General features: G+C 40.6%; 1 protein-coding gene across 5 annotated transcripts in view; it reads right to left on the bottom strand.

Annotated features, from left to right (window-relative positions):
• Positions 1 to 25,219, bottom strand: part of FARP1 (FERM, ARH/RhoGEF and pleckstrin domain protein 1) — a 162,844-nt gene that overhangs the window by 59,347 nt on the left and 78,278 nt on the right. For all 5 annotated transcript variants that reach the window (XM_062487811.1, XM_062487812.1, XM_062487814.1 and 2 more), the window contains exons 2-5: positions 8,865 to 8,969; positions 4,322 to 4,364; positions 3,113 to 3,191; positions 132 to 229 (exon numbers count right to left, since the gene is read on the bottom strand). In XM_062487811.1, coding sequence (XP_062343795.1) covers positions 132 to 229; positions 3,113 to 3,191; positions 4,322 to 4,364; positions 8,865 to 8,969 — 325 coding nt within the window. The remainder of the gene's footprint in view (positions 1 to 131; positions 230 to 3,112; positions 3,192 to 4,321; positions 4,365 to 8,864; positions 8,970 to 25,219) is intronic.

Genomic DNA, 25,219 nt, shown 5'->3' with positions numbered 1-25,219 from the left:
ACAGAACTACAATAAATTGTCCATATGGCTTAAACCTGTCCCTACAGCAGCTACTAACAGGTAACCCTGCAAAGCATGTCCAGTCCATCATCCTGTTTATGCATCTGGAAAGAAGAAAAAAGGGAACTTACACTGTACTATATGTGAGATTAGGAGGGCAGTGCTGGTATCATTACATGTTAGCCTTCCCTGTGCCAGGTCCTGCTTCACTTGCAATGCAAATAGGTACCTGCAAAACAAAAGTGAGCAAAGAGTTACACGAAGCAGGAGGGAAGAGGGGAAAGTATCCCAGTTCTGGCTTTGACTGCACATTCCCTTCACGTTTCGGAATCTACAGAAGTGATCTGAATTACCTAAGTTTAGAGGGTAAATAAACCACGACAGATACTGTATTACTGCCATTAGAGCTGTACATGGTGGCTGCTTTGAAGAACTGAGATATCTTTCTTCTTCTGTCTTCCTCCCTCCGTTTGGAACCAGAGCAACGAGATATGACAGGGCTAGCAAATGTGACAGCTATTAAGTACTCAGCAAGAGATAATGCAGCTGCTTCTAACCATGAAGAAATGACAGATCAACCAGTGATTTAGAGTTATGAGCTGGTTCTTGTAGAATACAAAGTGAACTCTAAACTTCCACCTTAGCACTCAATTGGGAATGAGGCACAAAATCTTGATCAAACAACTCTAGTTAGCTCTGACATGTCTATGGCCCTAATATCTGCACTGTCCATGTACCAGTCCTTTCTAACATTGCCTCCAAACCATTTCAGCTATGCAGGGCAATTCTACACAGCCAGTTTAAATGCAGAGACAACACAAGTCCAAGACATTATTTCACAATTTAAATTGCTTTTAGCTTCAATTTCAACAGAAATTGGCTTAGTTCCATTCAATAAGAGAGGAAGGAAGGAAGGAAGGAAGGAAGGAAGGAAGGAAGGAAGGAAGGAAGGAAGGAAGGAAGGAAGGAAGGAAGGAAGGAAGGAAGGAGGGAAGGAAGGAGGGAGGGAAGGAAGGAGGGAAGGAGGGAAGGAGGGAAGGAGGGAAGGAGGGAAGGAAGGAAGGAAGGAAGGAAGGAAGGAAGGAAGGAAGGAAGGAAGGAAGGAAGGAAGGAAGGAAGGAAGGAAGGAGGGAGGGAAGGAAGGAGGGAAGGAGGGAAGGAAGGAAGGAGGGAAGGAAGGAAGGAGGGAGGGAAGGAAGGAGGGAAGGAGGGAAGGAAGGAAGGAGGGAAGGAAGGAAGGAGGGAGGGAAGGAAGGAGGGAGGGAAGGAAGGAGGGAAGGAGGGAAGGAGGGAAGGAAGGAAGGAGGGAAGGAAGGAAGGAGGGAGGGAAGGAAGGAGGGAGGGAAGGAAGGAAGGAAGGAAGGAAGGAAGGAAGGAAGGAAGGAAGGAAGGAAGGAAGGAAGGAAGGAAGGAAGGAAGGAAGGAAGGAAGGAAGGAAGGAAGGAAGGAGCCACGCCTTAACAAGCCTTCCAAAGACTGCTGCTCTTCTAGAGAACTCATACTAGGATCTCAATAATTTTGGATTTTAATATGTTTAGGGAAAAGCTCTCATTTGAACAGTGGGTTTCTGCATGTGAAGGTGTAGGTACACTAAATGAAAAGGGCAAGCTGATTTGAGGAGTATGGAAAAGTACTGTGTGTGTACATACTGAAATAATACAGCAGATCTACATAACATCCTTTTGAAACCTGCAGACATCTGTCTACCCATACAAAATTCACCCTGGTAGAGGAACATAGCACAAAAATGTTATAGTGTCTTCTTCTTCAAGTGATAAAGCAGTTCCCTGTGGATATGCTTTTACATCCTACACACTGCTGTGTAAATATATCCAAGTCCCTTAGCATAAATATTTAAAATCTAACCAAAAGAAGTCTTTAGGATTAAGAGACACATCTCCAGGTACAGAGAGAGATCACAAAAAAATAATTTTCAGTTCATATACTAAGAAACAGGTATGCAGACTATCTATTCAGAAACAGAAATGTTTCATTAATAACATCATGTTGCGAGATTTCCTCCATCCCCTTATTATTTTTACTCTTTCTCTTATTCTTTAGTCTTTATCAAGTAAATACTTCTTCCTACCCCACATTTATACTCATCTCTTTCCAGGCCATCCAGCAATATCATTTTTTTTTCTATTCCAATGTTTTATTGCCAAAATAAAACATGACAAACAGTGAACATCACAAAAGTGGACTTGTTCTTTATAATGCAAGTCATAAGGACACCAGAGCTCTTTGCAAAAGAGGACTTTGTCTTCTGAGAAGATTGAAAATAAAAACTAAGAGTGAAAATTCTGAGTCATAATGGAAACATGTAATTAAAAGCTAATAATATTGTAGACTGGAAGAAGAGTGAAAAGTTGCAGTGAAGAAATACTGCAACAAAACAATATTTCTGACCATAAATTAAAGTGAGAAAGTGAGAAAGAACCTTAACAGGTTCCTCATACACATATTTACTCACAGAGAAATAGGAGTTTTTGTGCCAATATAGTGTGAAATTCAAAGCTTAAATTAAGTTTTTGAAATGCACTGAAAAGCACTCAAATATTAGTATTAAGGTACTCTGTCAGCATACATATGTATCTTTCTCTACATTCTTATATTTCATTTAATTCCTTCTCCTTTGCATTTCTCCATCTCCAAAGTCACACTTCCACCTGTGCAAACTCTTGGCATTTGTGTTGGCTATACAGACAGGGTCCAGTGCTGCTGCAAATCAGCAAGTCACACAAAACGGCTCTCTCCAAAAGGAGGGTGCAGAGTCACACACATCCCTCGGCAGAGGGGTACCCCAGGGTGCCAATACATGACTTCATCATGCCAAATAAGAACTCTATCTCCAGACTGACTTCTCTTGGGGTCAGTAAAGCTCTCCCAGGACTCCATATCCAAGGATGCAAAGGACTCCTGCACTTTGCAGAACCTCTCAGCACAGACTGCGGCTGAATCTTATGGCCTATTTTTTCAGGTGATGGAACAAATAACACCAAGTTAAAATTAAGAGGCAGTCATCAATCCTCATCTGCTCATCTCAAATTCCATGTTCCTCCCTCTGTCCATCAGAGATTTAACAAGAAGAAAGAGTAATGCAGCTACTAACCTTGTCAGTTCCTCCTGCAGCTGAGCATGGTCGGGTGGGAAGAATTTTACCACAAATTTTACAACAATGTGCTTGGGTCCTAGGGAAAATGTCAAAGGAAGTTAACAAACATCAATAACATGCTGGCCAAATATGCACAATGATGTACAAGGGATGATTCGTGTAACCTGCAGTGCACACAGACATGCCGACCTTTTGTCCTTTGTTAGTATGCAGGATATTTGGAGACTGCCCAATAAAATTTACACACAATAAAAGAGAACAGTAACTTGGTCAAAGGCTATGCTGCCAAAACCAAGTATGATTTCAGCAATTACATCAGTTGATCCAATGAAATACATGTGTATCTACTTTCCTTGCTTCAGAACAGGAGGGAGCTAAAATACATTCTACTTTTTAGGTCCACTAGGAAATTACTATTTCTGTTTTAAGAACAGCACATTTGTTCCAATTCTTCCAAATATGACCAGTGACAAAAGGACCAATGCATCCCTGTCCTGTGAGAGGGAGAGCTGCCAGAGCATACACTCAGATAGTATGACCAGAAAAGCACCTAAAAAAACTGAATCTCAATGGCAAAGCTCAATAAATTAAGAACTTGGCTGGTATTTGACAGAGAAACAAAATAATCAGAACCTTTCCCGTTCACTTCTACTCTTTCCAGAGCTGGTGGCTATTTATAATTTCCTGTTCTTTCCCAGCACCCACTGTAGCTTCCCCTACCCCAACTGTTTCTTCCTCTTGGTGTCCAAAAGTCTCAGGTTCTGCAGCAATGTCCACACAGCTGTAATGTATCTGCCAGCTCCTTCCCAGTAATAAAGTCTTCTTGTTCTTTTTCTTCTCTTTTGATTCCTGCTACTTACCAGTCAGTTCCAGTATGTTCCTTTAGTCCTTCTTTTATTGCACTCTTTTACTCTACAAAATTCCCTCCTCCTCCAACTCTACAAATGTTCCCTCCATTGTCACCAGTGCCTGTTCCAATGACTGACTAACCCCAGCGTCCCACAGGGTGGGGTCAGCCCATTCATGTGCTCATGTGACATAACCTCACAGGTTCATCTTTTAAGGACAGGCCAGAATTAAAAAATTATTCCAACAATAAATATTTAGTGCAGAGGGTTGAGAATATAAAGATTGGAACCAACAGAGTCCTAATTTATCCAAGTACTCTCAGACTGAGGAAAGAAATGTCAACAAGGAAGTACTTACTTCTAATCTGTTTCATAACAGGCTTCAAAAGATCGAGCCACACCTGAAAACAAAAGAAGGTGGTGTTATTATCGCTAAACAAACTACCAGACGAGCATTTTTCATGGCAATACCTAGATTATCATTGCCTATTTATTTTTTCCAGTGTGGTAATTATGCTTTTCTTAATTATACGTGGTGGATTTTCTCCCCAAAATTCTGGGAGGTGCTCAGGAAACAGCACTGTGAATGGGCACAGCTTTCAAAGGGAAACAGTTGAGGAAATCTCCCGCTCATTTGTCCCAGACACCAACAAACACAGCACATGTGGTCAGGAACCATTAATTTTGTGGAAAGAACAACTGAAGTGAGGCATTTAGGCAAAGACAGTCCTGTATTGTCATTGAGTTCCAAACCTTGAATAATCTTGAGAAAAGCAAGTGAGTGGAGCTGGTGCCTGCCTTTGAGGCTGGGAATGCTGGACAAATGGAGAAATGAGATGGCAGCAGCCTACTGGTATGGGGGACCCAACAGGAATCCCAGTATGAAGTCTGGGCATAAATGTGGAGCTATGCTGCTGGGCTCCATGGAGATGAAGGAGCCTCCCTCCCACCACCTGCAGGAGGAATGTACTCCCAGATTGCAGGTGTGAGGCAGACAACAGGACAAGGCATGGGTGGAAGAAAGCTTACTTTTGAGTTATCTTCCCTTTTCTATAAACCTGGGGAATTCAGGCCCAGGTATCCTTAACTGCAGACAGCTTAGCTTCTGCATGTTGAGTTCACTTAACAACCCATTTTTCCTTCAGCTTTCAAAACTGAAGCCGTGGGTGGAAATATGGTCTTGAGAGCCTGTCCCCTCATCATGCAGTCCAAGTCAGAAAGGCTGGGGTAAAATGTTACAGAAAGCCAAGGGATAATCACGCAGAAGGTAAAAGCCAGATGATTCACAGGAGACTGGAGACAGCTCATAGTCCTCAGCTGGTAACTACCCATGCCCATGATTTATATTTTGTTATTTCACTAAATTGCACAGGGCCTCCCTCGAAGACATCTGGAATTTGTGGAAGAATACCCTACAACCATCGCAAAGGTTAAAGCCATTAAAAAACAAATTAACTGAGACTTCTTCTAGAAAAAGAGTATGTGATAAAATTATTACTTCTTTGACCTTTAATAATTTTAGATTATGCAGAGACTGAAACACACTCAAAACATCCATTTCCCAAAATCACCTGAGAAGCCAGAGAGGAACATGTCTGTATCACTGTTGTACCTGCTCCAATGCCATGTGCCATTTTTATCATTACCAATATGAGTGTTTCCAATTAGCAGAGACCTCACATCCCTGCCCTTTCCCACGCACTAGTGTACTCAAAAGAATTCTTATGTTTCTCAGTCTAGGAAAGCCTTTTTCTTTTGTTTCAGAGGTGAAAGAAACCTGGTTATCCAAGAATAGCAATACAGTTTTTATCATGTTAAACTGGTCCTGACACACTTTGACACTAGAATAACTTAAAACTGTTGTTTCAGAAAGTTCGCATGAACAAAATCTGCAACAAAAGACAGGGACTTTGCCAAGTTTAATGAGAGGGGGAAAAGACATCTTGAATATGTAATAGCCAATTTACAAGATAATGAGAATAATGCATTTTACTTGATGCCAAGAAAAAAAAAATAAGCCCACCAAAAAAACCCCTCTCTTCTCCCCGGAAGTGGTTTATGGTACAGCATGCGCACTCAAGTGCACGATTCCTTTCTCTACTTTCCTAGCCATCCTACAAGCAAGTTATAATTTCCTTGGACAGGCTGCTGGATACTGCAAATCCATGTACTGAGTGTACATAGTGAGAAAAGTGGGACAAAACAATGCTACCACTATGGCCAAACCCAAGCAATCCAAACTTCTGGATCATGCACCTCCCACACTGTACCTAAATACCATCAGTCAAAGACTGGTTTATAAACTGGAAAGGAAAACTAATGTGAGGACTTAATTAAGATTAATGTTTTTCATTTTCTCCAGAACTACAAGGCTAGATTATTTATTTGTTAAACAAAGGCTGGCATTCCACAATGGTGACCAGATTTCAGCAGCTGGAGAACTGGGGCAGACATCAAGTGTGATGAAACTCTGTGAAACCCCAGGCTTGGCGACAGTGTCTCGTTTTTCTTCTTGTCCCAGCAGGAAGTGGAGCACTCAGACCCTCCATAATCATCTCCCATGCAGATCTCGTCCGCTTCAAGCATGGCACACTTGAATGTATACAGCTGCCAGGCAACTTAACATACCATTGTCAATATGTTCGATATGAGGTCTGGAGTCTTGCATGTTGAAATAAACACAGCCAAATTGTGAATACATGGCTTCACATACATATAATTACATCCAAACAAATATGCTCTAAATATTTATTTTTCCTTTTACATTGCACTCTACACTGGGAAAGCAACTTACTCTCTTCAGATGACATGAATATAAAATATCCATGTGTGTTTTATTTCTCAGACATAAAATTAACTGCAGGATTTTTTACTTGCACAGTGCTTGAGTTCTACATTATAGGCTTTATGAAGCTCGGAAAATTTTAAATCCTATGGGAACATTCACCTCAATTGCATCATATAAACTGGTTACAATAATTTAAGTGTAAATAATATTCTCAGAGCGCTGCTCCACATTGAAACAACAATTCATAATCAAATCTTCTGCTTCAGAGTTTTTGTGAGCCGCTTTCGGGTGGTTCAAGGCATTAATTCTACTGAATTTGACCATTCTTGGGGCACAGCTGACTAGATGTGGCCAAGGTTTGTGGAGCTCCCCATTTTTCATAAGCAAAGACTGGACCACCAGCAAGCACATGGACTGGTGCTCTCAGACATTTGGCTAATACTTCCTTTTGCAAGAGTAGGGGCCAGCTGAGTTACCATGCTTAGTGCATGGAAGCATTTTCCTTCAGGTCAAACTGACACTGAGCTTAAGGGTTTTCTCCACCTTCCTCTTCATCAGAGCCCTGCATCCCCCACTCTGATTGTCTGGACATATTTCCAGCCAGTCAATTCCTGCCACTGTGAGGGCCTCAGGCAGTGGCAGCACCTCAAACTCTCCTGTGTTCTGCCTCAAGGAAATAAACCACTTTGTTTTCACAAGACTGAAAACTGTTTTCTTCAGGTCTCTGAGCAAAATGCAGCCAGTCATCTATTTAAAACTTAATGACCTGCGAAAGAAGGAAAGGTTGATCAAATGACCTTCTCTATTTTCTAGAAAACCAAAAAGCAACTGGGTAAACAAAATATGTTAGGATTTGTTTTGGTTTTACATACATACACCAATAATGCCAGAATGTCATTAACACAGCTACATGGACATGGACCCTCTGCTGCAATGGTTCTGTACAGTTGCACTGTTTAAAAAAGTTACATTAAGCTCTCAAGTTACCTCAAGCATTAGCCAAGGGTATCTGGCAGAATGTTAATCCTTCCAGTGAACTGTGTTTTATGTAATTCCAGCAGCACACTGTGAAGCAGATCCCTTCTAAAGACTGGCATCCATTAAAAAAACCCCTCCTGTTTAATTATAGTTTCCCTAGAATACTATGACCACTAGCATTCTGTTTTCATGTCTATTGTCTAATGTCTGCCTGTACTAAGGCATGACAGACAAGAGATTCCTGCTGTTTCATTTCATTAAGAAATATTGTTCCTTATGAATATTTTAGCTAGATGGAAAGAACACAGGGTTTTTTTGTTTGGTTTTTTTTAACAATTGACTAAAGTCATCTCTTTTGGGTTATCCAGGCTGCTGGTGCCATATTCACCTAACAGGCATGAAATCCAATGTACATCAGAACGTACTGGCAAAGCAATCCAGATAACTAGCACACATGCTAGTAGGTTACATGATAAGTCAAAAATAAAACAAACTTCAAGAAGAAAGTCATTAAAGATAAGAAGTCATCAGCCTATGGCTTTCTCTGGTACATGATATGGATATTGCAATGCCTGAATGTTGCCAGCAGCTGACCTCAGATTCCTGAGTACCAGGAACAGGAGACCTGCCTGTGCCACACAGCTCCCCAGAAAGGACTCCTATCAATTTATGCGGGGTTCTTGGATTTGCTTCCCTTTTCATTAACTTTGTAGTATTTTATCTATCCCTTTTCTTGCCCCATAATATTTTTCGTGAAATACATCACAATCATTGCAACTTTTCTATCAGCAGAGAAAGTTTATTTCTGCACTCCAAATCAAGTAGGACTATAAAATCAAGAGCTGAGGCTCTGTAACAGTCCAGCCTTTGGCTTCTGTACAGCAACTTAGAAAAACAAACCACTCTCCCAGCTTGTGTCTGAATTAGCCATTACTTTCAATGTAGATGAAATCTGACAGGAACAATCAGGTTTTAAATGCATTTCTTCAACTCCACTAGGCAAGAACTTTTTTTTTTAAAGTCCTTTCCTTTTTGAAGACTGAGGATTAAATATGTCTTACAAGAAAGGAGCAGAAGGAGAGAATACAGTGTGCATGCAGATGAAAACCAGCTGAAAATTAATCATTTTACATACCATCATCTTTCTATGATCTGGAAATTCAAGGCCAAAATAGTCGCCTTCAACAAGGTTCAGGTGGTTGCAAACAGCATCATGCAAAACCTTCCCTGGAGCTCTTTGCTGTAAGAGGAAAAGAAAGCGTAGGGTTACAAAGATGCTTTTACTTAGTGGCAGGAAAAATTATCATGCTAAGAAATTATTCAGCCATCAACATTGCCAAAACTATTTACAAAATCAGTGGATATTACAACCGTAACTACAGGGCAGTTGACAATAATTACAATGGTTTTAAAGCTAAAGACTATATCCATCCATCCATGGATGGCAGCTCTGAATCCATCTTCAGTGCATTTTTATTTTTTGAGGGAAAAGTACTGTGAAATAGAAGAGGGGGACCAAGGCTAATTTCTGCTGTGATTTTTTGTTTTATCCCATGGCCCCTCAAGCAATGACAGGTGGTGCATGTACACAACACAGTGAAACCAGGATGTTCACTGACAGGCCTGTCATACAAAACACCACGGACTGAGGGTTTGTTGGATGCTGCTTGATCCGTAACCAGGCTCAAGCCCTGGGTTCTGACTTCATGTGGTCTTATCCCAACCTTCCTGCTGGGAGGCACTGAGGCTGCTCCAGGCCTGTCTGTGCTACCCTGTCAGAGCTGGCAAATAATTTGGAGGAGCCAAACACACTGAAAGCCTTCCCACTATAAATACCAGATGTTCTAGCCCAATATTAGCTCCCAGAGCCACTGCTCTGCTGATTGTAAAGATTCTTTTCATCAGCCCATCCATTAAATCCACACCTGCAGAAAATACTACAAATTACAGTTCACCAGCAAGCCTTCTGCAAAAACCCGTCTCTGTATAAAAAGGCCAATCACTGAAATCAAATATTTTTGTTCCTTGGACAAATGCACCTATTTTAACTCAAGAGGCCCTGAAAACACAGGTCTACACTCACTTCAGAACAAATAATAACCCATTAAATTGTACAAACCATGCTGTTACAAGAGAACAATCACATCCTGGACTACTGGTCTTAGACTGAACCTACAGACTGGACCCCACTCTTTTAGCCCAGTAAATAATAGAGTAAAATGAAACAGTAGTAACCAAGTGAAGAAAAGACTACCATTACAGGTGGGCAGACCAGCTCGGAGCCTGAGCCCAGGCCCTGGCATCTCCAGGCCATGCCCATACCAGCAGCCTACTTGAGAGTGGGCAGCTGCTCAATATCTCCCAAAAAAGCATCAGAATGCAGTCTGGTCTCTGTTTCACCAGGATACCAAAAAATAAAGACAGTCTTTTTCCATTCTAGGTGGGAAAAGCATCTTTCCAAACATAATTTATCTAACATTCTCTAATATGAACCGTGAAAAACAAATACCCAGCAGTCAGGCTTACACCAGGGAAATTAAAGTGATGATGTTTTTCTAGGGAAAGCACAGGATGTATGCGCCACCACAGCAGTACTGCCACCCTGGTCATGCAGAAGACAATGACCGAACCCTTCAAGGCTGGCTGGTTTTGAGAGTCTGAAGGGAAGAGTAAATCTCACCTCTCCAAGAACTTGCTGGACAGGATTTTACCCAGCATATTTCCAGTGTTTCTGAGAGATCAAAGCCACCAGGAAGCAATATTCACTCAAGTTATTAACTGTTTGTAAATATTTGTTGTGGCAAACATGAGTCTCGTGAATAGTGTCAAAAAACACATAAAGAACCATTGCTGATAAAAGTACTAATCTTTTTAAACATTCACCATAACCTTGCAGTAAGTAACTGAAATAATTAATAGTAAAATGCCAAGAGGATGCTAAGAAGGAAGGGGAAAAAAGACCCCTGTTTTTCTAGATAGTGCACTTTTGGTCTGACACAATGGCATCCAAAATAAGTTTCAAGTGCAAGTATATTTGAATACACTCACTTCATGTTCTCCAGCTTCATTAAACCAAAAGCATTCACAGTGTTCAACACCCAGCCTGCAATGACCATTGTGCCTTGCATGTCAGTTCTAACAGAAAGTTTCCCATACTTTCCACTCCATCTATCACTGTACATAGGCACAAACAAACAAGCACCATATCAATGAGAGAGCTTCCTGCTAAGTGCATTTCACTGGAGGCAACAGAAGAATATGAAACACATTAGACTGAGTGTAAGAACACTATCGCTTTACTGCTCTGAAAGTACACCTACAAATAATTTAGAAGTAAATCCTCTTGCTTCCAGACTAGTCTCAGGTCTTCACAGTTTGGCTGGGGCTTCTAGAATTGAGGAAGAATGGGTTTATCAGTTATCTTCACAGCAAGAAGCTTTCCTACTTGTGCACAGCCAGAGGAACAGTAACATGGCCAATGAGTATATATGTATGTGTAGCTAAAGTATTCAGTGGACTTCTGTCTGACAAAGACCAAACTTCATCTTTCCTCACAGGAAAAAAAGGTGTCTCTGTGTCTCAGAGATTTCTGACCAACAGGAAAAAAGGCAGAGAGCCTACATGCATTACCACACTGCTTAGGGTTAGCTGAGAACAGCACGCCTGTCTGAGCTCAGGCCATGAGTAAAAGCCTCTGATTAAAACCTGCTGAGTGTTTTCATAAAGACTTTTTATTCTTATAGGCATTTAACGATGGAACAGCAGTCTTGCAGTATTTATGTCACTTGGCATTTTCACTGGAGTATGCCTCAATAAAATGAAATGCTTCTTACTCTAGTATTTATAAATATTATTATTCTAAACTCATCTTTCATCAGTCTATCTCAAAATAAAATCTGACAGTTCTCTCAAAGGAAATGCCGTGCATATAAAATCAGCTGAGATTTAGAGCCTGATGAAACTCTGGTCTTGCAGGACCAGAAAGAGAACTACAACATCCACAAAAGCAGGAACTCACAAGGTTTCAGAGAGATCATGATTCAATGCAGTTCCGTGACATCCCTACTAAAAAATTTAAACACAATAAATTAAAAGCTCAGTCCACTGGGTATGGAAGCAAACCAGGAGTCGTTCAGGGCACAGTAAACACGAGCTGACAGAGGGAGCATTCAGGAATGAGTGCGCCACACCGATGACATCATCTGAAGTCAACAGTTGTGCCTGACTTCAGCGTGCTTACCAAGGCCTGTGAGGAAACACCAGTTTTCCACAGAACTTGGAAGGCATTTTCCAACCATGAAGCATTGCTCTGCTGCCATGGCTCAGACAGCAAGTTCTAGGCAAGCTTCACTGGCTCCTGTTCCACAGCTCTGTGGCAACACCTGCATAAGCCAGAGCTTGGCTGCTTTCCCCTGCTCCATGCCAGCACCAGTCTGCTCCATGGGGACATTGACATGGAAGCATGGAAGCAATGAAGGCTGATGACAAGACTATACCTCCAGACCACTTGCTGCCATGGACACCATCAGCCAGTGAGGCAGCAAGGGAAAGGAAACAGGAGGGCACGGTATGCTGATGGAATCCAGCTGGGGGAGGGACACATACAGTCCCAGGAGCTGGGAAGCACCTGCAGCAGGTGGCAGTCCCCCTGGCAGTCCTGTTTCTGTTGACAGATTTCTGTACAATCCATGAAAAAGTAGTGCAGCTCCAGAGAGCAACTCTTCCCACTCCAAACCAGCCATCTGAGCACACTGGCAGGGAACTTTTCCTGAGCAATACAGGTGTATCTTTTATCCTGACAACAAGGAGCCCTGACATCTGTTTGAACAATTTGACATGAGGTGAGCCCCAGTCAGAACAATATACCAGAGAATTACTATTTTTCTCTTGGTGTGGTATTTACTTACACCAAAATAATATTATAAATTTATTACAATGAAAAGAAGCTCACTGACTTCCAGCTACACATGCTTATTGCTTAATGCATTTTGCACGGGTCTTTCATTTAGCTCTGTGAAATCGCATTTTAAAAGTCACTTTACATTTTCAGGGAACATCAACTTCTAAATTATGAATAATGTGCATCAACACATTTAGCTGCAAGCTATGAAGGTTCCCAGTCAAACTAGCCTGCTTTACGCATTATATATCCAATATTTTGCTCTCTGCTCATTATCTCAGTCCTACTCAATTCAGCCTCACTCTACTCCCACCAAAATCCAAAACAGCATGTTGCTTATGATCTTCCAATGGTGAATATTTTAATAGGTTCAACAATTCTTTCATGTTCTAGTGAACACCAATCATTCTAAGAGAATTCCATCTACATATTTGTTCAGACCGTTCTTTGACACAAACTGCAATACATTTTGTTAAAAAAAAAAAAAAGTACGTGGCTGTATCTGGAAGATATCCAGAGCTTTTTAAAGCAGGTTTGGACATATTAGACCACCTCCCACAGTTAATTCAGCAATCATTTCACTAATTAGGTACCAAAAATATAAGTATACGTTTATGTTCTAACAGAGGTTTTACCTTTTTTAAAATCTGTTCAGCCATATAATCTCTGATCCCAGGTTGAAAAAGATCTTTGATTGAAATGTTTTTATTTATTTGTTTTTACATTACTGAGAAGCAAGACCAGCTTAGAAGAACCAAATAAAATAAACACTTTCTTCTGAACATTGAAAAATGTAAGTCCCATTTTTGGCTGAAGTAAGAAATAGTTTCGTGTGGAAACACAGACTACTCTGTTCTCCTCATCTTCAAAACTGCTGCAAATGGGTCAGAAAGAAGTTTGGGTTGTTTTGGGCTTTAATTATACTTTGTACAGTAGTAGCAGCTCATAGGAGAGAAAATGATTCCTTTATGTTAATCTTAAAGAAAAAGGTACATTCATTTTTCATATCTGCCACCACATAAAGGCAGGCATTCCTTCCACTGATGCCCTCTTCCCATCACATTCTGGGTGCTCAGATGGTCTAAAATGAAGTGTGACAATTTGGTCGTTCTAAATATTTTACAAATAATTAAATACTATACGGCACAAAGGTTAAACACAAGGTTTAAAATGAATTTGCTCTTTCAGGGTTAATCACCAAGAAATCCCTTGTACTGATCAGGCTTTTATCAGATCAGCCAAAACAGACTGCTGATTTTTTTTATACTCCAATTTAAAAACTGCATTGAAATTATTGTGAAAACTTCATTCAGTAATTTCATTGCTATTTCTGAAGTCATGCACAGTTCTAATTACTACTAAAAATAACAACCCCATGTTCTTAACATAACTTTCTTAGTTATTTGAAACTTAAAAACTATGTGTGTATCTACAGTTTTGAAATTAAAGAAAACCAACTAAGAACTGCTCATGATAAGCAAATAGTATAAAAATAACCTCACAGATGAGATTGAGCACAGGGTACTTAAACAAATAACCCTGTCAGAAATTTATACTTCAAAGAAGGCTCAAAAACTACTCAAAGGAGAACAATGCTGTCAGCATGTGAAGACAAATTTAATATTTTATACAGTCTCCTTTCTGGCATAAAATGATATGCATAATTCATATTTAGCAAAGTCTATTTCCTGAAAAGTGGGATTACAGGCAAGAAGCACTGGTCTGAGTGTTCTTGCTCTGGATCTAATACTGCCAAGACACTTGGAGACCCTCTGCCCTTCTTCTCTCCTCCCTTTCAAAGCATATGCGTTAATCCTATAGGAAGGATTAGATGACTACAGAAATAGCATTAGACCACCAAGATAGCTCTTACACCTGGGCTTACGAGTTTTTACCTGGCTGTTCATCTTAGACTGGGTAGTTCAGAAGTGTTGGAAGAAGTGTGATTCATCACTCCTACATACCAGGCCAAAGAATGGCAGCAAAAGTGACACCTTTGAGCACAGCAGCCACACACTCCCACCACTGCTTTTAAGCAGTGGACCTGCAGCCACTAGGTATGCATCCCATTTGAAAAGACGGGGTAGAAGAGGCAGATTTTTATGATAACCTAAAGGCACCTCACTCCTTTTAAGATATTTTCCATTTGAATGTAGTTGAGGGCTCCACTCCTGGCACGTATCCCACATGCTTTTGCACAGACTGTGCACATACCATCAAAGGGCAGATCGAGGCCAAAAGCAGCAACAGAGTAAGTCTCTCATGCTGCCTTAAAAACAGGCAATTGATCATCTGCTGTGTGTGTACAATGAGACCATTTAGTGTTCTTTTCTTTCAACATTTTAGTGGACTGCTTTTACACTCACCACTGTAATACTAAGCTGTATTCCCTTAATGCCAGTGGTTGCTTTCCACAGTCTCTGATGCACACTTTTACCCTACAGTCAGTTTTGGTGGCGGTGGTAACCTTTTGTAAACAGCACAGTTTTAAGATATAGTAGTTTTTAATTCAGGTATGCTTTACTGCCCTTTAAGAAAAATGCAGCTGCAAAGTTAAAGTTCCCCCCCCCCACCTATCACTGATGACAAACTTCAACAACAACTACTTCAGGAATTTCACTGCAAACCAAAAATCAACACAGCAAACAATAGTGAGGCAAACAATACAAAGAGAAGGGGTTTAATAACCCTCTCATTTGCTTGTATTTCTGGCATGGTCTCCAAAAGAAAACTGCAGTTTTCTACATTTGAAATATGGATTTGCTATTGTTACCATGGTCTTGGATTTCTGATTGTGACAAATTGGTTTCAGTCAAAATATTTTCTAAAGTAGGCAGGTGCAGAAGGACTGCTCTTGCTACACCTTAAACTCTCTTCCAATGCCCAAAAATCAAATTCAGTAGAAATAGCCAACAGTAAAATTCAGGTGAACAGTAAATACTATATAACACTCTTTAATAGTTAAATGCTGTGGAAGGAAAAATAAAAATATTACCTAGCAAAGCTAACAAAAATTTTATGATGAAGCTATTTTCAGTACTGCTTGGTTAAGCTTTTTCTTATAGCAGAGTCAGGCTAATACAAAACTCAGCTACAGTAAATCCTCAGGTAACTGTACATCTCCATAATGACAGCAGAGTAAGGCTACAGAATTGGAGCCTCTGCTTGGTCTATTTTCACTTGGCTCATAAAATTACAGCTTTGCAGCTTAATGGGCAAACACCACCCACACTGTATTCATTATATATGGCATCATTGTGCATGAGAGGAGACAAAAATGGAATAGAGATGGGCTGGGCACCTTCAGGACTGAGCTTTTCACATCACAAACCAACATGTCATCTTCAGGTGCAATCCTTCAATAATTTGACTTCTTTGCAGCTCTTACAAATGCAACCTGACATTAATACTGATTTTATTTGCCGTCTTTCAATTATTTACTAATTTGTAGTGGACAAGACATTTGTTACTGCAGAATCAGCAGCAACCACCACAAAGCTAGTGGAGCACTCTGTAGAGAAGAAAAAGGAAGAAATAGGCAGATTCTTGGAGCCTGGAGAACTTCCTCCTCAGGTAGCTGTAGGGACAAAATTCCACAGAATTTGTTTCACATATTCATCCCTCTTTCATCAATGCCAAAGAAAAACTGAAACTCACTGGCTAAACACCACAAACCATACAAAACAAAAACATTCAGCTTTTGGCCACAGTAGTCTAAGTACACATCTGTTTATTACAAAATGTTACCCATGGTGAAAAGCATTAACAAAATACTTCATGATTAGTTTCCTGGTTCACTGGCTCCTTTGGCTCTGTGTACAGCATTTTAACTAGCTGGCATCTAACTCTCAGTTAGAAAGTACAGCTGATCTTGTACTAAGTTTTCTGTACTGATTTTACAAAATCCTACATTTCACACATATGCACCTAAAATTCACTTTATCAACTTAAAAATGTTGCTCTGATCACCTCTGCTTATCAGTTCATCTGGAAAACTTCATGGCCATCTGCCTAAAAATCCTTTAAGAAATGGTCCCAATGGGGACAACACATTCCTTCCCTTGAAATGTGAATGCTGACCTCAGTAATGCCAAAAAACCCCAACCCCAGAAAAAAATCAAAATGCAAAAACAGGTCTCTGCAGGAGCTAATTAGACCTCCTGGGGAAAAAAAAAAAAAAAAAAAAAAAGACAAACCTTGTTTCTTATAGTATAACCATGACTTCCTTGAGATAGGTGTAAAACATTTGTGGAAAATCAGCAGTGGCACAGCAAGTCTTTTAAATAACTTTAAGGCTGCAAAATTTCACACACCAACAATTAAATTCTTAGACTTCCACTGGGAAACTCTTGGCAACACAACTGTTACTAAACCAAAATTACTTTCCTTGAACATTATTAAAATGTACAGTGTGGACAAGAAAAATGAAGCATTAAAAGAACAATGAGAAAACTTACTAAAAATATGTCATCTTATTCCCTAAATTAGCCCCTGTAAACGCTGAGTCATCTCTGTCTAATTTTACTAGCAAAACTAAAAGTGGTTTGTGGCTGCTCTTCATCCCCTCAGCAAGGCAACCATCCATTGCTGGAAGTGACTGTTTTCCTTTCTGAAGAGAATCATCCACACGATGTATTCCAGCCTCAGAGCCTTGACACTGCATGGTGATGACTTGTAAAAGCTGGATAGAGCCCTTCACAAATTTAAGATCTTGGTGTGAATAGCAGGGCAGATGCATTAAACAGTGATTTCCTCATGATCTGAAGCAAATTACTTTGCAAATCAGCACGTAAGAAAGATGGAAAGCAACAATACTTCTGTGCTAGGCAGCTTTTTTAAAACTGGGTGCATGCTAAAAATTCTTCTCTGAAAAGCTGGTCTAACTCAGAGGGGCAAGAAGGGAGGGAGTCACACCAAAGCCATTCCAGCTATGACACCAAAACCCTTAGTGGAGACACAGGAATGTCAGCAGGCATCTCTCTGACCAAGATTACCTCTGAATTATCTATGTTTAATTGACAGCCAAGGGTATAACTGGGCAGATGTCTCCATCTGGCATGAGCTGCACCTCCACCACGAGGCTCTGTGCCTAGGGATGTGCCTGCCAGCATTCTGCAGCACAAAGATGCCCACAGAACAAGCCCAGAATGTGCACTATGGGCACTGGCTTTGGAAAACACACCAGAAGACTAGTTTTCAGAAACTAGATGAGAATTTGATGTGAAGCTGATAGAACCTCATTTTTCAGAATGTTTTCTTTACGGAAAGCTGTTTTACTAAAGCTCAACTCTGGAATCAAGCATATACCTGTCAAATAAATGTTGATATTACTTTCTCTCTCTGCAAGCAAAAAACTGAATGAGTTTAACCCCTGGCCCTGGCACTATTTAGTGGCACACTGTGCTCGTTGTTTCTTGGGAAGAGCTGCAACTGAGGCTCAGAACACTCATTAAAAATACCTCAGATTGAATTTCATAGCCCACAACTTTTGAAAAGGAATATAATGGCACCATTCAGTGCTTTCAGTGTAATTTGGCAGTGTAGCAGCCAGCACATAATTGGGGATGGAAACCCCAAACTCAGTGACACCCCTCACCCCTTGCCTCCCACTCTACCACTCCTCTCTCTGTTTCAAGGCAAAAATCATTTAACCACCTTCTCAAGTTTTCTTTTTTAATGTTAAGAAGTGCTTGCTTCTCTGTTTTGTTTTCTTTGCCTGCTCATTTTTCCTCATTTTCTTTACACATAAGCAAACACTTTGCTAGAATGAAGGAGTAGGCAATTCTTAAGTCATCAAATGTGAAAACAGAACCCTTATAACCAGACTGGAAACATGAGAATATGAAGTGTTATGAGAATATGGGAGTTATTACTATAAAATCAGATGCAAAGTGGCTATTTACTGTTTCTATTTGGATACATTTTAGTTCAGACATGATTGTAGTAAAATCCTTTGAAGAAAATAATTTCATTCAAATGCAAGAAGTCCAAGACCTCAGAAAAAACTCCACAACAAACCCCAACAAAAAGTAAGGTGTTCAGGCAAAATATTAAATCCTAAATCTAAAGTAAAAACCAAATGCAACAGGAAAAACCTTTACATCAGTCTTAACATTACTATTAATCTCAGAAAGAGCTCACACCATCCAGGACAGTACATATTTTACTTTTTGCTTTATCAGAGGCAGGAAAGCACATTTTAACAACTGGATACAGAAGTTTCCAAAACGCCCACTCCTAGATGAAGCCTTCATGTTGTGGCTGCTGCTAATCTCTAATGTAATAATTTTACACCCTAAATCTTTATCTTCAGCTAGGCCACTGCTCCAGCTGGATGCAGTGCTCTGACAGCCAAAGTGCAAGGCAGGGTAAGGAAGACAACCTTGCAAGCAATTTAAATTAAGAGTTTCTGTATGAACCATTTGGTACCAGCCTGGCTTCCAAAACTGGCCTGCACTGTCTAAAGAAAAGCTTGGCTGCAGCATTCTGCAATTCTCCAGATAGGACACAGAGTAATCTTGCATTTATGCATGAAACTGAAACAGAGATGATCTGACCTCATTCCTAATAAGCAAAATGCATACCAACAACACATTTTCATGGAAGCAAAACTTGCAAGGGCAAAACATAAGTCTCAAAAGCAATCCCTTCTTTAAGTATCTGAAAGGCAGAACTTTTGAGTAGTTTTTTTCCAGTCAAGTCCCCAACACACAAGCATTTCTTGTTTGGTTATGCAAGACCTGTTACCAACCTGATGAATGTATAGGAAATGTGTTCAACATTTCTCTAAGCAGCCTCCAAAGACCTTAAAACTGAATATACTTGGAGTCTGATCTGTCTTCTAAACATGCAAATTCACAGGAGAAAAAGTGAGGACTGTCTATATTCTTAGGGTATTTGCAAGGGGAAGGTACAAGCTCTGGTTTTGTGCATCACTGAAAGGTGCTACCTTCAGTTTGGGACACAAACTAGAGTGGACAGATGAGCTAGTGGAATTGGTATGGTAAGAGTTACAATAATGGCTGCTTCTACCAGCAGATTTCAGAGGCACCTCATAATGCTGCACTTAAGTCACAATTTCAAGGCAAGATAAAAAATAACTACCTCCCTTTTTAATACAAATACATAGTTTTCAGAAAGAACCTCAGGAGCTTTTCTACTCTTCCTTTGCAGCCGGCCTGCAACTTGCAGTGTCTCCTCACACAGCAGATGCTCCATGAAAAACCCATCCATGGGTCATCTCAGGTCTCTGAAAGGTGGAACTGCCTCTAGACTGTAGGAGTCTGATGAATGGTTGTGCTAGCAAACAACACATAGCTGTAGCCATCATTGAGGGGAGCACAAGTGGAGTGGTACCAGTGTCAACAGTGACTTCACCTCCAGCCACCTCAAAATCCAAACCTACTGGCACTGACCTGTATGTTCAACCCAGCATCTAACAGCAAAGCAGCACAGACAGAGCAGAGATCTGCTTACGCATTTGTGGAAAACCCGGGAAAGAAGGGATTTGCACTCCTAGCTCTGGGGCAGGAGGAGGTGAAGAGGGAAGAAAGGCCAGCAGGATTTCTAAGCTGTACATGGTGTCTGTTTAACAGCACGTGGTCTGAGCTGGCCAAAAGCCTCTCATTAATCTCCAGAGAGCTTCCTCCTGACTGAGCAAGATTTTACTTTTAACTATGTTGAAGGTGGAACATTCAACCTTCACCTAATTTTCCACTGCTTCTGCATGTATGTGTGTATGTGTGTATGTGTGTATGTGTGTGTACCTTACAGAATTGCCTGTGCCTGCAGTTAATGTGAAATACTTCAGAGACAATAACTTAAACCCTTCTGCTTCACTGATCATTCAGCCATACCAACTGTTCAAGCTAAGGAGATTCCTAGGAGATCTGCTCTGTGTCACTCAGATAGAGGCCTCGAATATCAAAGGAAAGCATCACCACTTACTATCACAAGTGCATAAACACAGCCTCTGAAACACAGCTTTTGCCGATTCTATGCTGTTTGAATGTGTAGCAATGTTTTCTTTTTTGCTCTATTTAAAATCATATGTTGTATGGAATTAATTACTGTGATTTGGGCTTTGGACAAAATTGTTAAAATACATCTTTAAGCACAGCAGGTTTAAAAAGGCAAATGAGCCATTCAGCTGTTTTTTTCTTAAGGCCAGAATACAGCACTGCCGTATTAGATACCACTTAGATATAAATGAGCTTTATCAGCAACAACAGGCTTCATGGGAAACAAGTATTCTCTGTTGAAGGCACATCAAAGAGAAGTCTTTGGGGATGTGCTATCAAAAGTCAAACATCAGGCAGCCACAACAAGCTTTTTTTGACCACATTTTCTGTCTTATGTTTAATTCCTCCAGAAAAAGTTTTAATCCATTTAACCTTGATAATGTGCATAACTAGAAAAGGATTTGATTTTATCTCATTTATGGGTTTTTCTTGATGCTGAAGCCCCAGTCCTCATGTCTTTAAAGATAGAATACATCTCATTTTAAATTTACATTTGTAAATATGCTTTGTTTAATGTTAATACCCAGGTAACTTAGGGATTCCCTGGCTATGCAAGAGCAATACATTTCATTTACAACATAAAACTGTAATTGGATCATAGAATCATAGAATATGCTGAGTTGGAAGGGACTCAGAAGGATTATTGGAGTCCATCTCCTGGCCCTGCACAGGGCATCCCCAAGAGTCACAACATGTGCCTGAGAGCACTGTCCAAAAGCTTCTTGAACTCTGTTAGGCTGGTGCTGCTGGGGAGCCTGTTCCAGTGCCCAACCACCCTCTGGGTTAAGAAGCTTTTTCTAATATCCAACACAAATAACTTCAGACCATTCCCTCAGGTCTTGTCACTGGTCAACACAAAAGAGTGCCTGACCCTCCTCTTCTCCTTATCAGGAAGAAGTAGACTGCAATGAAGTCTCCTCTTTTCCAGGCTGAATGGACCAACTGACCTCAGCTACTCCTCATACAGCTTCCTCTCCAGACCCTTCACCATCCTCTGCACATTCTCTAATAGCTTCATATCATTCTTATTCTGCGTTGCCCAACACTGCACACAGGATTCAAGGTGAGGCCACAACAGTGCAGAGCAGAGGACAATCCTCTCCCTTGATTGTGCTACAAGTGATAATTACCAAGATGCCTAGTATGAAACTTACTAAATATACTTCATATTTGCCTATTTATAAAATGTTTAGGTTATCCATGTTCTCACCAGCCCTCAAGTGAAGTTCTGTGCCAGCATATATACATACTTTGGTGATCTCCACCAAAACACTGTCTTGCTAGCAGCTTCAGGAATTATTTTTCTTCATCATAATTTACTTAGACAGGTCAGACAAGCCTGTTGGACTCATAATAAATCTCCTTAGGGAAAAAACTTTTGTCTACAGAAGACCACAATGGCATTGACCAATGATTACTGCTAATATACTTCTTGTACTGGCCTTGATTTTTGAACACAATGTGCTTGACAAAAACACCATGCGACTAAACCAGGGAGAGACATAACCCTGATGGGGCATTAAGGAGCCAGCATTATCAGCTTTTGCTTTTTGAGACTGTAAGTATTCTTAAATTGTTGCTACCAAACAGCTTGAGGCATCCTGTCTACACTAAAACATCAAGCAAAGTCTTGGCCAGGAGAATGGCATAGACTTTGCAGGATGAGAAAGGTAAGTGAAGACACATGTCATTGGCATCCTTCTGGCTTTTTAGCTCTGGCACATGTCATTGGCATCCTTCTGGCTTTAGTTGTTCCTTGACAGGTCCATTCAAGCTAACCAAAGGCAGCGACTTCGGAGTGAGTCCCAGTAGGAGACTCCTTCACACCACATAGTGGAAGGGAGCTGAGGAAGTTGGCCATCATGTCCCATGTAAGCCAAAGATTTATTGACCAAACAAAGTGCTGCAGTTCTGTTATGAGCTACCCAGAAAACGCAAAGAAAGATGCAAAGCCTTCATGTTTGTCCTAAAATATCATGTCTAAAATCATGCAAAGGAAACACAAACATTAGCAAATGTAGACGTCTGTCATAATTGGAACTTACATCTCATCCCCTCTACTGGTACTAAAAATCTTACGAAGTAGTTAGTATGTGCTACAATTGGCTACAGAACAATTTGCTCCAAGAGTAAAGCACAGTTTACTCAAATGACAGTATGATATAGAGATTAGACCAGTGACAGGTTTGGTGTGTGGCTCTCACCCTGCGGGACCATCATACTCGGACATCGTCTTGGCATTGGAAACAACTAGTTATTGCAGTTTAAGAAAGCACAAATGCCAACAGACAATACCTCCCACTGCTCCCATATGCTGGCATGTGCCTGCAGCCACAAGCTGCCCCTACTTTCTCTCCATAGCCTACAGGGAGAGGGACAAGGGCTGAAAACAAGAAAGTGATCCAAAAGAAGAATTCAACCCCCTCCCATATAATTCCTTTCAGGCAACATATCACAACTGTAAGCAGACTGTGAACAATTAAGGCCAGAAAAAGGTGAGTTATGCTCATCACAGTCAGTAACTATTCATTTCAAGCCCACACACTTCCTTCTCACTCATAAAGAAATATGATTTCCCAGCACTGAAACAGGGTGCTCGTCACTCCCAGTTACATGCTAACCAGGACACTCAGTTTCGCATTATTTACTAGCATACATATTTACCCCCATGACCCTCAGAGCCTTGAGTTGAGATTTATCCGTTTTAACAGTAATTAAGCATCTAGTTGCCCTGGAATTCCTTCATGTCAAGTGAAAAGAAAGGGTACTTTTCAGAGAAACACTCAGGCCAGGCAAAACTGAACAGATTAAGCTGGCCTTCATCTCACTGCTATTTTGCTAGTCCCCTTGGATTACATGATCTTTTACATGATGGTGTGCTTATTTCTTGTTGTCATTAACATTCATGAGGTATTTTGTCTACCTGCTTTTAGGAAACAGATAAGTACTTACATAAAAGATATTAGAGGACATAATCAGCATATTTTAAATGGTCTTCTGAAATTGAATTCAAATTACTGAAGTACTAAAGACAAATATTTCTCAATTTTAAAAAATGTAGCTCACATCCATTATGAATGGGTAGCTTTCATCACCAGCTATTTCAGGATATCCTGACATTAAATCAAGTATTTAAGGAAGGGCTTAAATTTCTTTTTGAGTGATGCTGAATATATCTGGATATGTTCCCTTGCTGGATATTTATAATTAGGGTTAGGATTATAGTGAGTAATTTTAAAAGCTTGAGAAATCACAAGATCTGCTTGCAATCACATGTGGATTCAATACCAAATATAAAAATTCTATAGACCACATATTTGCCATTGTATAGAAAGCTATTCATCCTGAAAGCAGTGGAGACTTGAACTTCCCCAATCACCTGCACTTCAGCAGAAGCACGACCAATGCTCCTCCACTCCTGATAATTATCATCAAGAGATGACACTATTAAAATCCACTTCACTTCTCCTAACTGCTGGCAGCAGTGTCCCCAAATGTCCCTAAATACACTTGTGTCACTTGTGTATCCAAATGTGCCTAAATGTGCTTTTAAATAAGACAATGAGTGTCACAAAAAGCAAAGGATTTCTGTCAGGGCTGAGCTGTGGGCGAGTGGTGAGCTCATGCAGAGCACTCCCACAGCTGTCCCAGTGGCCACAGTGGAATTTAACTTACCCAACTTTGGCTGTCTAAAAGTTATCTGTTATGTCTCAACTTATTGTCTGGCATGTCTCTGCACAGTTGGACAAGAGAGAGGTATCGTGATAGGAAATTCATCCCATCTGGCTCACATGCTTGGGGTGTACTGCCCCACTGGCACAACTTTCACCCCACTGACAACCAGGAGAGCCTTTCTCACTCCTTGTGAATCTGATGTTCAAACAACTAAAATGATGAGAGAGATGAGATGAGATGAGATGAGATGAGATGAGATGAGATGAGATGAGATGAGATAAGATATTCTTATCTAAAACTTCTGCACAAGTTGGATTTTATGGTTCCACACTTTCTGCTTGCAACTTTTCCACATGCCTGAGATACCATACATGTGGCATTTACTTTCCTGGGAAACAGAAGAAAGATACATTTTTATATAGCTGAGAATTTAAGCAAGATGATGGTTCTTGAAAGGCCTGAAGAAAACAACACCAGACGAAGCAGAAATAAAGACAGCAGCACTGAGGACATATTACAAGAAACACAGGTCCCCAATGCTGAGCTATAGCACAGGTTATGAGCAACAGCAAAATCCTCCTTTCTCTACATGTGTTAACCAACACTTACATTTTGCTTCCAATTCTGGTTTATAAGTCCCAAGTTTTCTCAAAGCAAAAATAACCAATTCCATTCAACAGCATGCTGAGGCATTCTGGAGAATTGGCTGCCTGTGGCTTGGATGGGTGCATGCTTTGCTGGGTAAAAGTCTCAGGATTGCTGGGCCCGGAGAGTGGGGGTGAATGGAGTTACATCATGGCTGGTCACCAGTACTGGGGACAGCCCTGTTTGGTATCCTTATGGACAACCTGGAACAAGGGGATCAAGGGCACCCTCAGCCAGTTTATAGATGAC

Source organism: Cinclus cinclus, chromosome 2, assembly GCF_963662255.1.
Source record: "Cinclus cinclus chromosome 2, bCinCin1.1, whole genome shotgun sequence".
Taxonomy (NCBI): domain Eukaryota; kingdom Metazoa; phylum Chordata; class Aves; order Passeriformes; family Cinclidae; genus Cinclus; species Cinclus cinclus.
Note: the sequence above shows the minus strand (reverse complement) of the source record. Positions and strands in the feature narration are given on the sequence as shown.